The 13,501-nt window shown below is 35.8% G+C and overlaps 1 protein-coding gene across 10 annotated transcripts in view; it reads right to left on the bottom strand.

The window, feature by feature from the left end:
- The window catches only part of LOC140151079 (uncharacterized), a 31,385-nt gene extending 18,172 nt beyond the window's left edge, over positions 1 to 13,213 (bottom strand). For 4 of the 10 annotated variants that reach the window (XM_072173283.1, XM_072173287.1, XM_072173279.1 and 1 more), the window contains exons 1-3: positions 12,858 to 13,212; positions 6,871 to 7,383; positions 6,408 to 6,458 (exon numbers count right to left, since the gene is read on the bottom strand). In XM_072173283.1, coding sequence (XP_072029384.1) covers positions 6,408 to 6,458; positions 6,871 to 7,383; positions 12,858 to 12,992 — 699 coding nt within the window. In that variant the 5' untranslated portion in view covers positions 12,993 to 13,212. Of the gene's footprint in view, positions 1 to 6,407; positions 6,459 to 6,870; positions 7,384 to 12,857 lie in introns of all 10 variants that reach the window. The other 6 variants (XM_072173286.1, XM_072173281.1, XM_072173285.1 and 3 more) reach the window with 4 other exon arrangements.
- Between the last annotated feature and the right edge of the window lie 288 nt (positions 13,214 to 13,501).

Genomic DNA, 13,501 nt, shown 5'->3' on the forward strand with positions numbered 1-13,501 from the left:
ATAGCGCTTTATGCCGTAAACAGCCTCAAAGCGCTTTACATTTATTCCGCCATCATTAGAATATGTCGGAACCACGTTTGCAGCCTACAAGTGGCGCAGGGTCCATCAGTACAACGACTGTGGCTATACCCTTAACAGCTTCCCATTGCACCTGGGTGGGGTGAGGCAAGCGAGGCAAAGCGCCTTGCTTAAGGGCGCAACACGGTGGTGGGACGGGGAATCGAACCTACGCACGTCGAGCAAGCTCTCGGATTATGAGTCCAAGGCCGTAACCACTGAGCCACATCTTGATGTGTACATAGATAATTTGTGTGTTTCTGTTCTAATTATTGGATGTTCATACACTCCTAGATAGTGAGAACCAATCAGAGCAAACGTTACTAAAATACGAAAAAAAATTGAATAATTGCACGGGTGCGCACTCCGCGTAGTACGAGCAGTGTTTTCGGACGCGTTCATTTTTCGCGCGGGTTGATGCATTTATATTTGCTTGTGTTTTCCATCGTTTTTGTTAAAAAAATAGCAAAAATCACGGGGCTCGTGCATTAGACGCATCAACATCTCAGTTCGCGTGCATTACTTTGCACAATATCACTCCCAACAAGTGATACGCATTTATTAACCTATAAATAATGTGTTTTGGTGTGTTATTCTCTAATACAAAAAATACAATGACCATCAAATAAAATACATCTCAATAAACTTCGTCGTCTCAAGAAACGTGCTTTAAGAATAATTTTTGTATGCCAACAAGTTTTGGCATTATGTTGTCCTTGTTCCTTTGACGCTGTGTTTCAGATGTGTAGGGTTGAAATTGGTTGTGTTGTTGTTTATCAACTTTAATTAAGGCCTCCACCATATGTTTTGATGTTTGTATGTGTTTTTATGATGATGGAAATATAATGAATATGAATTTGAAAAGGAAGAGGGAAAAGTAAGGTCATTAAAACACATTTCGCGCATAAACGTCGAGGAGACATCAGGGCATGTATACTTTCATTCAAGAGAGGTATTGCAATTTCAGAATCTTAAATCTAAAACATAAGGCGCGCGTTCTATAGAATTAATTGCACTCGTATATTTTTGAATACTTTTTAAAGAAGTGTTGTGGAAATCACTTATACTTCATCATGGACAGTTTTTCAAAAATAAAATTTTCATGCAAAGCATAATTGGCCAGTTGCTGTATCTCACCAGTACACGTTCGAACCGTTCCAAGAGCAGCACCGTTCTTAAAAAATCTAAAGCAGTTTAATGAGATAAAGATGATGATGATATGTGGGTGAAGATGAGGATGAGGATGGTAGTGATGTTATCAAATAATCATGCTGGTAATTATTCTAATAATATTGGTTATATACACATATAAACTGAAAATAAAGGGTTAAAACTCGTATTAGTATGCAACTGCAGCCTAGTCTACATTATTAAGCTTTTCACATTTATAAAAATACGATATACGATAGGCGGTGTTAATACACATTAGACGTAACTAAACTAATAAAGGTTGGAATAAAGTGTTAATACACATTAGACGTAACTAAACTAATAAAGGTTGGAATAAAGTGTTAATACACATTAGACGTAACTAAACTAATAAAGGTTGGAATAAAGTGTTAATACACATTAGACGTAACTAAACTAATAAAGGTTGGAATAAAGTGTTAATACACATTAGACGTAACTAAACTAATAAAGGTTGGAATAAAGTGTTAATACACATTAGACGTAACTAAACTAATAAAGGTTGGAATAAAGTGTTAATACACATTAGACGTAACTAAACTAATAAAGGTTGGAATAAAGTGTTAATACACATTAGACGTAACTAAACTAATAAAGGTTGGAATAAAGTGTTAATACACATTAGACGTAACTAAACTAATAAAGGTTGGAATAAAGTGTTAATACACATTACACGTAACTAAACTAATAAAGGTTGGAATAAAGTGTTAATACACATTAGACGTAACTAAACTAATAAAGGTTGGAATAAAGTGTTAATACACATTAGACGTAACTAAACTAATAAAGGTTGGAATAAAGTGTTAATACACATTAGATGTAACTAAACTAATAAAGGTTGGAATAAAGTGTTAATACACATTAGACGTAACCAGGGTTCGCAGGTTTTTGCCGCAGGTGGAAAAAACCGCGGTTTTAACCGCGGTTTTAACCACTTGGCAAAAACAGTTTTTGCCAGTTTTTGCCGGCAAAAATGGCAAAAACTAAGAAAGTGATTTATAATTCAATTTTTTCATCTCAAAACAAATTATTAAGTTACAAAAATAAGTTCCCGAGTGTAACAAGGCCAGATTTTGTAATTATAGCAATATATTAAGAAATTAAAGGCATGAGTTTTCATTGCTCAAGTGCATTTAATCGAAATGTGGCATGTATCAAATTCAAAACTTTTTCATTTTAAAGACTTGATGAGACAAAAAATATGTTAAATGATTCGTTAAAATATGTGTGTTACTGTTTATGAGCTTTCTGTGTCACTTTTTAATATTTGAGTGACTATATGCGAGTTTTTGCGAGTTTTTTTTTTTTGCCGGTTTAAACCAGGCAAAAACTGGCAAAAACAGTTTTTGCCAGGTTTTTGCCACTTTGCCGGCAAAAACAGGTTTTTGCCGGCAAAAACCGAACCCTGGACGTAACTAAACTAATAAAGGTTGGAATAAAGTGTTAATACACATTAGACATAACTAAACTAATAAAGGTTGGAATAAAGTGTTAATACACATTAGACGTAACTAAACTAATAAAGGTTGGAATAAAGTGTTAATACACATTAGACGTAACTAAACTAATAAAGGTTGGAATAAAGTGTTAATACACATTAGACGTAACTAAACTAATAAAGGTTGGAATAAAGTGTTAATACACATTAGACGTAACTAAACTAATAAAGGTTGGAATAAAGTGTTAATACACATTAGACGTAACTAAACTAATAAAGGTTGGAATAAAGTGTTAATACACATTAGACGTAACTAAACTAATAAAGGTTGGAATAAAGTGAAAAAAACAAAGTAATTTGAAACATCGTTTATCTAAAAAAGAATAACGTCGAAAGTTGTATAATGCTACAAGTTGCATTATTGTCATACGTTGATGAAATAAGATATAAGATCGTTATATGATAGCCTTGTGATAATATTGCTAATGGTTCTTAAGAATAACACAAATGGGTTTTTGAAAATATGCGGTAAAAATAATAAAAGAGTCAATTTTTTTAAGACAAGTAACATTTTTTTTAGTATAACTAACAATAGTAATTTAAACAATTAATACATAAAGCATAAATCAAAGTCTCAAAAAGTAAAAAACAAAACAAAACAAATTAGTAGTTTTTACGATATGAGCTAAAAATTCACAAAATAAGGAATATGAGGTGAACAATGATTGGATGGAGATGAATGTGTTGCAGGCTGTAAGTATGTACATAGTGAAATATTGGGTCCATAACTTATAAGTCCCCCCTAAATACTTTTTAAAATAAATCGACAAATAGTTGACGAAATACAAATGCGTAAAAAGGTATGGATAGCCTTATTTGTTTTACACATATGGACCAAATTATAGCGTCACACGTCATTGCGTTCAATCACAATGTTTCGTTATGTAAAAAAGAGACCGTTTTAAACAGTGTTAAAAGTTGCATCTGAGTCCATAGGAGTCAGCTCTCAAACAATACAGTAAGCCAGGTCTATTCATGTGTTTGTTAAAGAAATCCTGACTGCTATGGACTCAGGTGCAACTTTTAAAAAGGCCTCTTTTCTTACACAATTAACCATTAACCATTAACGCAATGACGTGTGACGCTATAAATTGGTCCACATGTGTCAAACAAATAGGGCTATACATACCGTTTTACATTTTTACATTTCGTAAAATATTTGTGGACTTATTTTACAAAGTGTTAGGGGGGAACTTATAAGTTGTGGACCCTGTACAACAATTGGCCAATTACACAGATTATTCGGTTATTTTACTAACCGAGAGATATTATTAGGGATGTTTTATACTTTTATTAGACGATGCCATAGTGATGCCTGTGAGACGATTCACAAACGATGGTTAATAAAAAGGGTTTTTAAAAAGTTATATGTACTCGACGGTCGGAAAGGATTTTATCAACCGCGATAGTCTTACCCTAACAGCTAAATGTTAAGATTACAGTTTGTAATTAATTGTTAATTAAATGATTAGTTGATTAATAAAATATTAAATTTATTATACTCAAGTAGAAATCAATCTGAATCAGTTTATAAGTTTAGATCTTGACTCTTTGTCTGCACAAAGTAGCAAGCATCTCATTTTTCTTCATCTTTCAGTATGGACGTCCTCCGTTTATACTGTGACAGGAAACTGTGATATCGATGTTCACAGTCAGATGACATCATATACAGTAAGCTAAACAATTAAGATACCAGTTATGTTCACCTCCTGTATATCCTAAACAAAGACAGATATGTCATAATTGGAACCAGCAGCCAATAGCTGCATCTTTTAGCTCGAATTTAAGACCTCATTCGTTGAAATTGTTCAAGAAATAGAGACACGGCGATCCCAAAATCCAAGGAAGATACCAAATTAAAAGTTGCAGTTTGCTGTATTGCATACCCTATTGATTTGTACACAAAGCGTTTGTGAACAAGAGTACCAGCGCTGCGCTTCCATTGATTAGCACGTTAAAAGTGGCGCGGCGTCGTGCTTTCATTGATTAGAACAAAAGTCCAACTTTTGATTTCGTTTCTTCATTAGGTTTTAGATCACCGTTTCTTTAATTCTCAACCAATTTCAACAAATAAGGTCTTAAAACAGAGCTAAAGTGTACTGATATTGAGTGCTTGTTTTAATTTTGACATATTTGCCTTTATTTAGGATATACAGGGGTGAACATAACTGGTACCTTAATTCTTTGGCTTACTGTACATGTATGTTCATCAGTCAGGTCTCCTCAATTAGGGATAATCTAATACAATTCTTTAATCCATAATGTTCTTATGATAAGGATAATTCACTAAGCACAGTGCATTTATAGTAGTCAAGACAATCGCACAAGACCGTGACGTTATTTAGATGTCAAATTAGCTCACGAGACTGAGCAGTTAGGTTAGCTCAATCAATCTATGGTGCGAAAGGTTGCGGGTTCGAACCCTGGAGGTGGTTAGTACGCTCTCGTGTTATTGGGTTAGCATGACATTCCCTGGACAAGGAACTTACGGCTAAATGTCTCGTTGTAACCAGTACGAAATTCGGGGAGCTGATCGTCCATGTGTTGTTGTTTAATGGTTTATGGAATGGTATGGGCCACAGTGGTACTATAAATCACTGCGCAATTGCATTTAGCTCAGAGATGCAATAACTCCACGGTTAAGTGCTGTTTTCTTGATGAATGTACCTTTGTGAAGTAATTATCCATCATATACTTGTTGAGTGCATCAGTGATAATACAACAATAAACACGAGTTTGTGTAGCTGGCCTCAACACCAAACTGCACACACTCATGATCGCGTGCGATTATCTTGATCTTTGAAATGTGAATATGTAGGGTGCAAAAAATGTCTGTAACTTGAATGTTTGAGGTATGATTATTGCATGCATGTTATTGAACTGTGGCATTGGTTATGGTGCTATTTTGGTTCACAGGGAAACATATAAATAGAGTTACCGATTTAGGTGGGAATGTATGTTTAAATTCACCAGCACCATTTGACCCTAACCCTTTTGCACATTGATGATCGATATAATTAAAGCCATATTATAACATTTTCAAACAAAATAGATTAGCATTTTTTTGCCATAAAATGTTAGCTTTTACTGTCAGATATATCCCCTTTTATTTTTGAGAAAATTGGAATTTACTACATGTCGCCAATACGTACCACTCCTTCGGTCATGTTGTGGTACGACCCTTTGTTGTGTATATCACCGTCCCGCACGCAGTGTACGTACTGTGTGTTATGAACATCGTGTATGCGTTCGACTAATAATTCCATCGTAATAATAAAGCGCTGAATCCGGCGTTTTAATCAAAATCTCGGATTTTGACAAAACTACAGCACCTAGAGTCTTGATTTTTGCAGGGTATATTGGTTTAATAAAGTACAATTTAATGGTGTAAAAAAAGGAATTTTAAAAATTCAGTGAGGGCGTCTTCCTCAGCAAATGTTATAATATGGCTTTAATGGTAGATTCCTAATATAGAGTAAACAATAAGGTAGAAAAGAACAATGATTGCTCGATTTTTTTTTTCATATTCTTGGGTTTAAAATTTCTTTAGTGATGTTGCAGAGGAACATTCTTTAATTTGGCTTGATGTAATTCCAGTAAAATCTACTGTTAAATGCAATTTCATGTGCAAAGAGGTTTTAAAAAAAATTGTTCAGAATCTTACCAATGCTGATGTATTCAAAACTCGGACTGAACCAAGTCCTCCAGTACCATTCTTTTACAATAGACATAATGAGTACAAACATAAGTTATCATGAACATAATTTTAAAAATCGACATCTTGAAATGAAAAGATCAATTCGCCAGCGAAGTGTTACGTGTAATCCGATTATCACTATGTCAACTGGATCACGCTTTTTAGTTCTGCACCACGATCGAAATGATCGCAACAGAAAGTCTATGGCATGTATTACCAATTCCAAAAGGTGCGTGATCCAGTTACCAAGGAGTTATGTAACCACTTAGCTGGCGAATTGACAATTTTATTAACCGACCGTTGTCTGTGAAGTCTGCTTTAATCAAATATTGTCTAGTTTAAAATGGAATTTCATCATTAAGCTACAACACAGCCACTGGACATGCTTGACGAGCACATTTACATACGTAAAATAGGCTATGTAACTTACCAGTCCAGCCCCTCCTAATCCAATTTGATTCAGACCCCCTAAGCCTCCGATCCCTCCAAGCGCTCCAACACTGTGAATAACCGGTACCTGCACTGACTGTCTAACGGTGGCCTGTGGCACTGGTACCGGGTATGGCTGAATACACTGTTCCCGGATTCTTATGGGAACTGGTCGTGGTACAGCAACGGGAACTGGTACTCGAACAGGTACTGGTGTTGGGACAGCGACAGGGGTCTGCACAGGTACAGGTACGCGAACAGGTACTGGGTACGGCCGGTTAACGGGTACTTGCACAGGTACTGGTTGTGGTACTGGATATGGCTGAGGTACAGGTACGGGAACAGCAAAAGGTTGATCAACTGGTACTTCAACAGGTACTGGGAATGGTTCTCGGACAGGTACCGGGACTGGTTCCGGATCACGGATGTAAACAGGTACTGGTATTTCTCTTGGGGGAAGTGGCCGGCATGGTGGCGGTGGGCATGGTGGGCTGTATACAGGGTATGGTTCCTCCTGAAAGTGGAAAAAGAAGATATCGTTTAATGTAATGTCATTAAAGTGCAGGTCTATTGCAAAAACTAGTTTATCTCTATTCGAAGAGAATAATTATTACATTACAAGTTGACACTTGTTGCAATTTTTTTATGCGTATTTCTCCTCAAAAAGGAGAAATTGTGTGGGTAAAGTTCAGCCTCGTACGTGTTCTTCCCCCGTTTGAAGCGTACGTGTTCTCCCCCGTTTGGTTGATCACGTAGGTAAATGAAGCGGACACTATCATGCTCTCATCATACAATCACAATCACTTTGACAAGTTTGACATTAGCAACAATGAGTTGTACTATCATTTACCATAACAATGCTGCATGCATAACAATATGCAGACTATTGTTCTCATTTCGGGAACAAAGCCCACACAGTATTGTTACTATGCAGTTGCTTTGTAAAATTTCATCCAACTGAAACTATAATAACTATAGCAGTGCAATATACAGTGAAATTCTAAGCTCAAATTATGTATTTATTGTTAGGCCTAATATTTCTCATGATATTGATATACATATGAATTGTAATATCACAATTTACTAATATATAAAAAAAAAAAAGAAGCGGCTTATTTTATCCATATGTTTAAAAACCAAATCTGTAATACTTAATTTGGAGTTTTTTCTGTGAACAACAACAGTATACGTTCTGTCCATTGAGAGTGTTTATAGTCCCTTTTCTCAAAGCGGGCACATCTCATTTCATGACGTCGCCTTTTTTCTAGGCCAAATCTGTCTCGTTCGAAGGAACTCACCGCTTAAGTTGGTTTTTGCGGAATATCAATTTTTAACATCTTATTTTCTCAAAAAAGGACTCATTTTCATTGTCCTCATAATATTAGCTTGCCAATGATATGATGTTGTTTTTGCAATAGACCTGCCCTTTAACATAGGCCTAACATAACATCTGATCGCAAGTCAGGGTTTATGCAATGTGCTTAACCCCCTGGACACTTCTGGTCATCTAACAGCATTTCTGATTGGTTGATAACTTGAAATGCTCATTTCCGTTGCCAAATCAAACTTGCACCCTCCTTGATTGGTTCAAAATTGGACACAATATACATTTTGGCCAATCGGCAGGTAGTTCTCATGGGGTTAAACGTCTCGAAACGAATTGATCATCATTTACTTCATCATGCAGTTATTGTTAAGTACATGTATGCACACAACACAGGGGCCCTCACAATAGGAAATTGACCCGTACTGGTAGCGCTGTGTTGTAGATATAGGAGATGAACTAGTTAGCGTCATATATCAAAAAGTATAAAAGCTATGATTTTAGTACTTTCTCTATGTTTCAATTACTTATTCTTTTCAACTCGATACAAGCTTTAATAACGGGGGACCATACATTTGTATGAGAAAGGAAATCTACATCTTATCCAAACTCCCGTGTTAATCCAATGCACATTTTGCTTCACCGGGCCGCCCTGACTTGGTCGCATTTGCAAGATGGGTGCCACGAACCCGTAATAGGTACAAATTTAGTACTTTCTGTCAATCAAGTATGGTTTATTCTCTACATGTCAATCTTTCAATTATTAGCATAGTCATTATAATAACGGGGGACCGCCTTGATAAGTAAATGATAGGAAACCAGTGAAAAATACCCCAAAACTCAGTCAGTGGAGCTCCGCCTGTACATGCCAATAGCGTTATTATCGATTGGATTAGTCGACTGTAGCGGACAATTCGATCGCTCACTAATCTTCCCTAAGCGGGTTTATAGCTGAAAAGGTAACTGTGAATTTGCCGTTGACAAAACTGCACTATGTTTTGTTACTTTCAATACATTTACAGAAACTATATTCTTTGCTGCGAATGTTGGTAAAAACGATTTGTACCTGAGTGCGACTTCAGCTCCTATAAATAACAATGAATTCACAGAATACTACAATCTGCTTCCATAACGCACAGTGTCATCGCCCCGATATCTTCATGGCAGAAATCGCCATGGTAGGTTGAATCCACCGCCACGCATGGCCATTTTGTATCGACCTGTTTAATAGTTTTGAGTCGCATAATGGGCCGAAGGACATCTGATTAAGGCTACTGACAATAGCCCCGATTAGCTCGGTGACTGACCTCGCTGTGTGTCAGTCGAGCATGGTACGCCATAGGTCATATGCTTTTAGATTACCTCCACGATTGGCCTATACACTGCGCTATATAATTCGGCACATATAAATCAGAATTATTGTCAGTTTTTGACTCAAGACGCAAGCTACTCTCTCAAGACGCAAGCTAACGACTATCATATCTGTTCAAAATATATATTCAAGTGCAAGGAACCACATCTGGTTTCTTTATACGAAATCATTTACGGGAGATATTCATCATTTTCTACCCCGGTATCCAAAGATTTTCTTCTCATATCAAACTCGTGCATAGCAAATTCACGTGTATCGATCCCGGGTATTTATTTTAGTATCTCTGCTGACAAAGTAATTATTAGCCAAGCGATGTGTAACGTCACTGGGCGAGAAAAGCCTTGTAGGTAGACTTTATATTGAAGAGGTTTCTTCATCCATCAAGGGCCAAAAGTACACGCAGAATAGGAAACACCCATATTTACTTTTGGCCCTTGAAAATGGATGAAGAAACCTCTTCAATATAAAGTCTAGCCTTGTAGGTGTATACTTTATATTGAATGGTTTGCTTCATCCATCTTCAAGGGCAAAAAATACATATGTGGTTTTTCCTGCCCAGTGACCTTGGTGGCGATAATAGATCTAATGTCGACATGTGCGAATTTTATATTTGAAAGGAATAATGAAATATTGTTTAAACTATCATTAGCGCTGTCTTTGTAGGCCTAATTGTTGAAGAATTATGTAATGAATTAAATGAGCATGTTCTTTCAATATGCTTTCATTATAAAGGAATAAACCCCGTCGAAATCATGAAACACCACCATTTTTAACTACCGGGGTTTAATATGCATCCCCAGGACTCTATCAAACCAACATTTTAGCTTCCATTTATGGTCCTATAACATTCAAGATGTTAACCAAAATAATTCCCGGCACTCCGGCCATATTAAAGGTCAACACAGTAGTCAAATTTCAAAGTTGCTCAAATCTGGATAAAAAGCACACCAAAGTAGTTCTCTCCTGTCAGGTTTTTTGTTTTTTTTTCTTTGCCACTCAGGGGCCAAAAGTTAAAAAAAAATTGGTGCATTCTGTGCATGAGGTATTTGACATTATCACCTACTTTACTCTAAAACTCCTGAACTAAGCCTCCCAGTGCAATATGACAATCGACTTTAAATTTTTTTTTTTTTTAACAATGAGAGTAAAAATTTGAGGTATTATATTACAGCATGCAGAACAAATTTTAAATTTGGATCCCATTATGACCTTCGACCCCCGGAAGCATAGGGGGTATATACTAGGAAAACAATGGATCCAATTCTAGTTTTAGCATTTGAGGTGTAAGGATGCCAAAAAACATTGGTTCTACTAATATAGCAAGATAAAATGCTAATTCAAATATCACTACACAGCGCCATGTACTATCTTTATAAACATGATAAAGGGTGGTGAAATAGTCTGCTAAAAATCGCTTTCCCCCTTTCGACGTGCCAATAAACCTTCGCCCCCTTTTGACGCGCACAAACAAATATTTGCCCCTTCCTTTAAACATGTAAGATTTTGGGAAACCCCAATTTAAAGCCTAAAATTCTTATCATATAATGCGAGCGCAGCGAGCAGGACATTTGAGAGTACATATTCGAACGTGTTCTTAACGTTTTCCTGCACCTTTTTAGGGCATACGAGATCGAAACGGCTTGCTTCCCCTTTCACAAACTATCAAAAATCGCGTGCCCCCTTTTCTGCCTGCCATTAGATCTAATTAAGGAATCGAATAGCAACATTTGCACAGTATTTTTGTGGGACCTGAGAGCTTACCAGACATATCAAATTGCATTCTGAATACGAGCAATGCCTTTTGATATTAAATATTTTTGATTTTTTTAAATACAAATTTTATGGCAAATTATTAAAATTTTGTATTTTGTTAATTTTCATATTCAACAGTCCTCGAAGTAAATTCTATAAATCCAATGATATGTACTTAAAGTGTTAGCTGGGATGAAACTTTGACCTTTCATCTTGAACATATACATTTTTTCTCCAAAAGACCTAAATTCTTTTGGTGTTTTGGGAAAAAAATATCTATATATCTTCAATACGAAAGGTCAAAATTTTCATATGATATGATGGACGGCTTTTCATACACTTTCATTCCAATAAGCGCCCATGCCCCAATAAGCGCCCACCCAGGGTATTTTCAATTTGCTAAAGGGTACCATCAATGTTGAAGTGACGGATAGACGTCTATACAGTGAAATAGCTGAAGGACTAGAAGTCCTGTGTAAACTTCCAATACATTTTCTACATCAGCAAAGCTACTAGAACGTCCCTAACAAAAAATTAGGTAAACTAGGTAAAAAATAAGAGCCCACCCAAAATGACTTGGTTAAGCGCCCTGGGCGCTTATTAGAATGAATACGGTACATATCATTATATTTATACAATTTACTTCAAGGACAGTTAAATTTCAAAAATATCATTTTGTAATAATTTCCCATAAAAAGTGTAATATATCGAATATCGAGAATTTAAAAAAATCGAAATTATTTGATATCAGAAGGACATTCCTCGTATTCAAAATGCATTTCGATATGTATGATGTGCTCTCAGGTCTCACAAAAAAACACGTGAGCCCTTAAAGAGAATCGTTACAGTGACGTTCTTAATTTAAGAATAAAGATAATTATAAATACTATACGCCTTAATTTTCAATGCAAACTATCAGCTACAAAATTCACTTGTGGTGCTATCTACGAATCTGCTTGACTTTGTGTCATAATTACTTTTACTTTTAGGCTGCTAACAGGGGGAACACTACAGATATAATGTTATACATGGGCACGTACAATTTTGTAGGATATTATATTAATTTGTGAGAAGGAGACCGAGTAATTGCTAAAAACTTAAGGCACGTATAACGTTACTACTTTAGTTAAACCCCAAAGAATTTGATTGACATGATCAAGCTATTTATGGACTTGTGATAATTCAAAATGGCGGCACATATAGATATTTAACACACAGAAGTTCCTGAATATCTATGATCATGGTGATATCTGAAAAAGAATTTGCCAAGTAATCTCAATGAATGTTTATGAACATACAATAACAAAGTCTGTATGTTTCTATCTCTTGAGGGTTTGCTTCACAAAAGCGAAGAAAGTAATTGTAAGTCCGCCATTTTGTTTGTGGTATCCTGCAATGGAAGTATATAGAAGCATGTGGAATTTTATTCCCAGTGAACATTACACATTATTACTCTATGTCCATTTGTATCATCGCAAGTATACAAATTAACGAATAGTATTATACAGGTGCTTTAATTTAGAATTAAATTAATACATACCACAATTTCTTCAATTACACGAACTGGTCGCCGCCCGCGATAATAATCACGGGGACCGTCATCATAATCATCGATATATTCAATCCTTCCTCGAGGAGGACTTGGACTCCTCTCTCTTCTTAACACCACACTCATGGTGCCCAAACTAGTGGCTGTTTGGGTATGATGAAGAAGGTGATTTGAAGAGATATATTCCTTCCGTTAAGAAGAAAAAAAGCAAGTGACTTTGTCGCAGTAAGTGACCTTATCTGGTACAACAGTGCGTACTTGCTAACCGCACCTATTGTATAGGCTACCTATATTGTTGGAAAATACACATATGGCAAGGTGCGTTGCACATATGACCAAACTTTATTTCGGGTGAATTGTCTTCCAAACAATAGGTGTGATATGGTATTCTTGATCTTGAACATGTACAAATTTCTCAAATCACTGTAACGTAAGATTTGATGTCAGAAAACTTTAACGGGAATGGTTTTATTTGCGAAGATAAATGATTGTGATCTTAGAATTATTTGTAACCTTATGATGATAATAATAATAATAATTTTTCAAATCACTCTTTTCTTTTCTTTTCTTTTCTTTTCTTTTCTTTTCTTTTCTTTTCTTTTCTTTTCTTTTCTTTTCTTTTCTTTTCTTTTCTT

This window comes from Amphiura filiformis, chromosome 4 (assembly GCF_039555335.1).
Source record: "Amphiura filiformis chromosome 4, Afil_fr2py, whole genome shotgun sequence".
In the NCBI taxonomy this organism is placed as follows: domain Eukaryota; kingdom Metazoa; phylum Echinodermata; class Ophiuroidea; order Amphilepidida; family Amphiuridae; genus Amphiura; species Amphiura filiformis.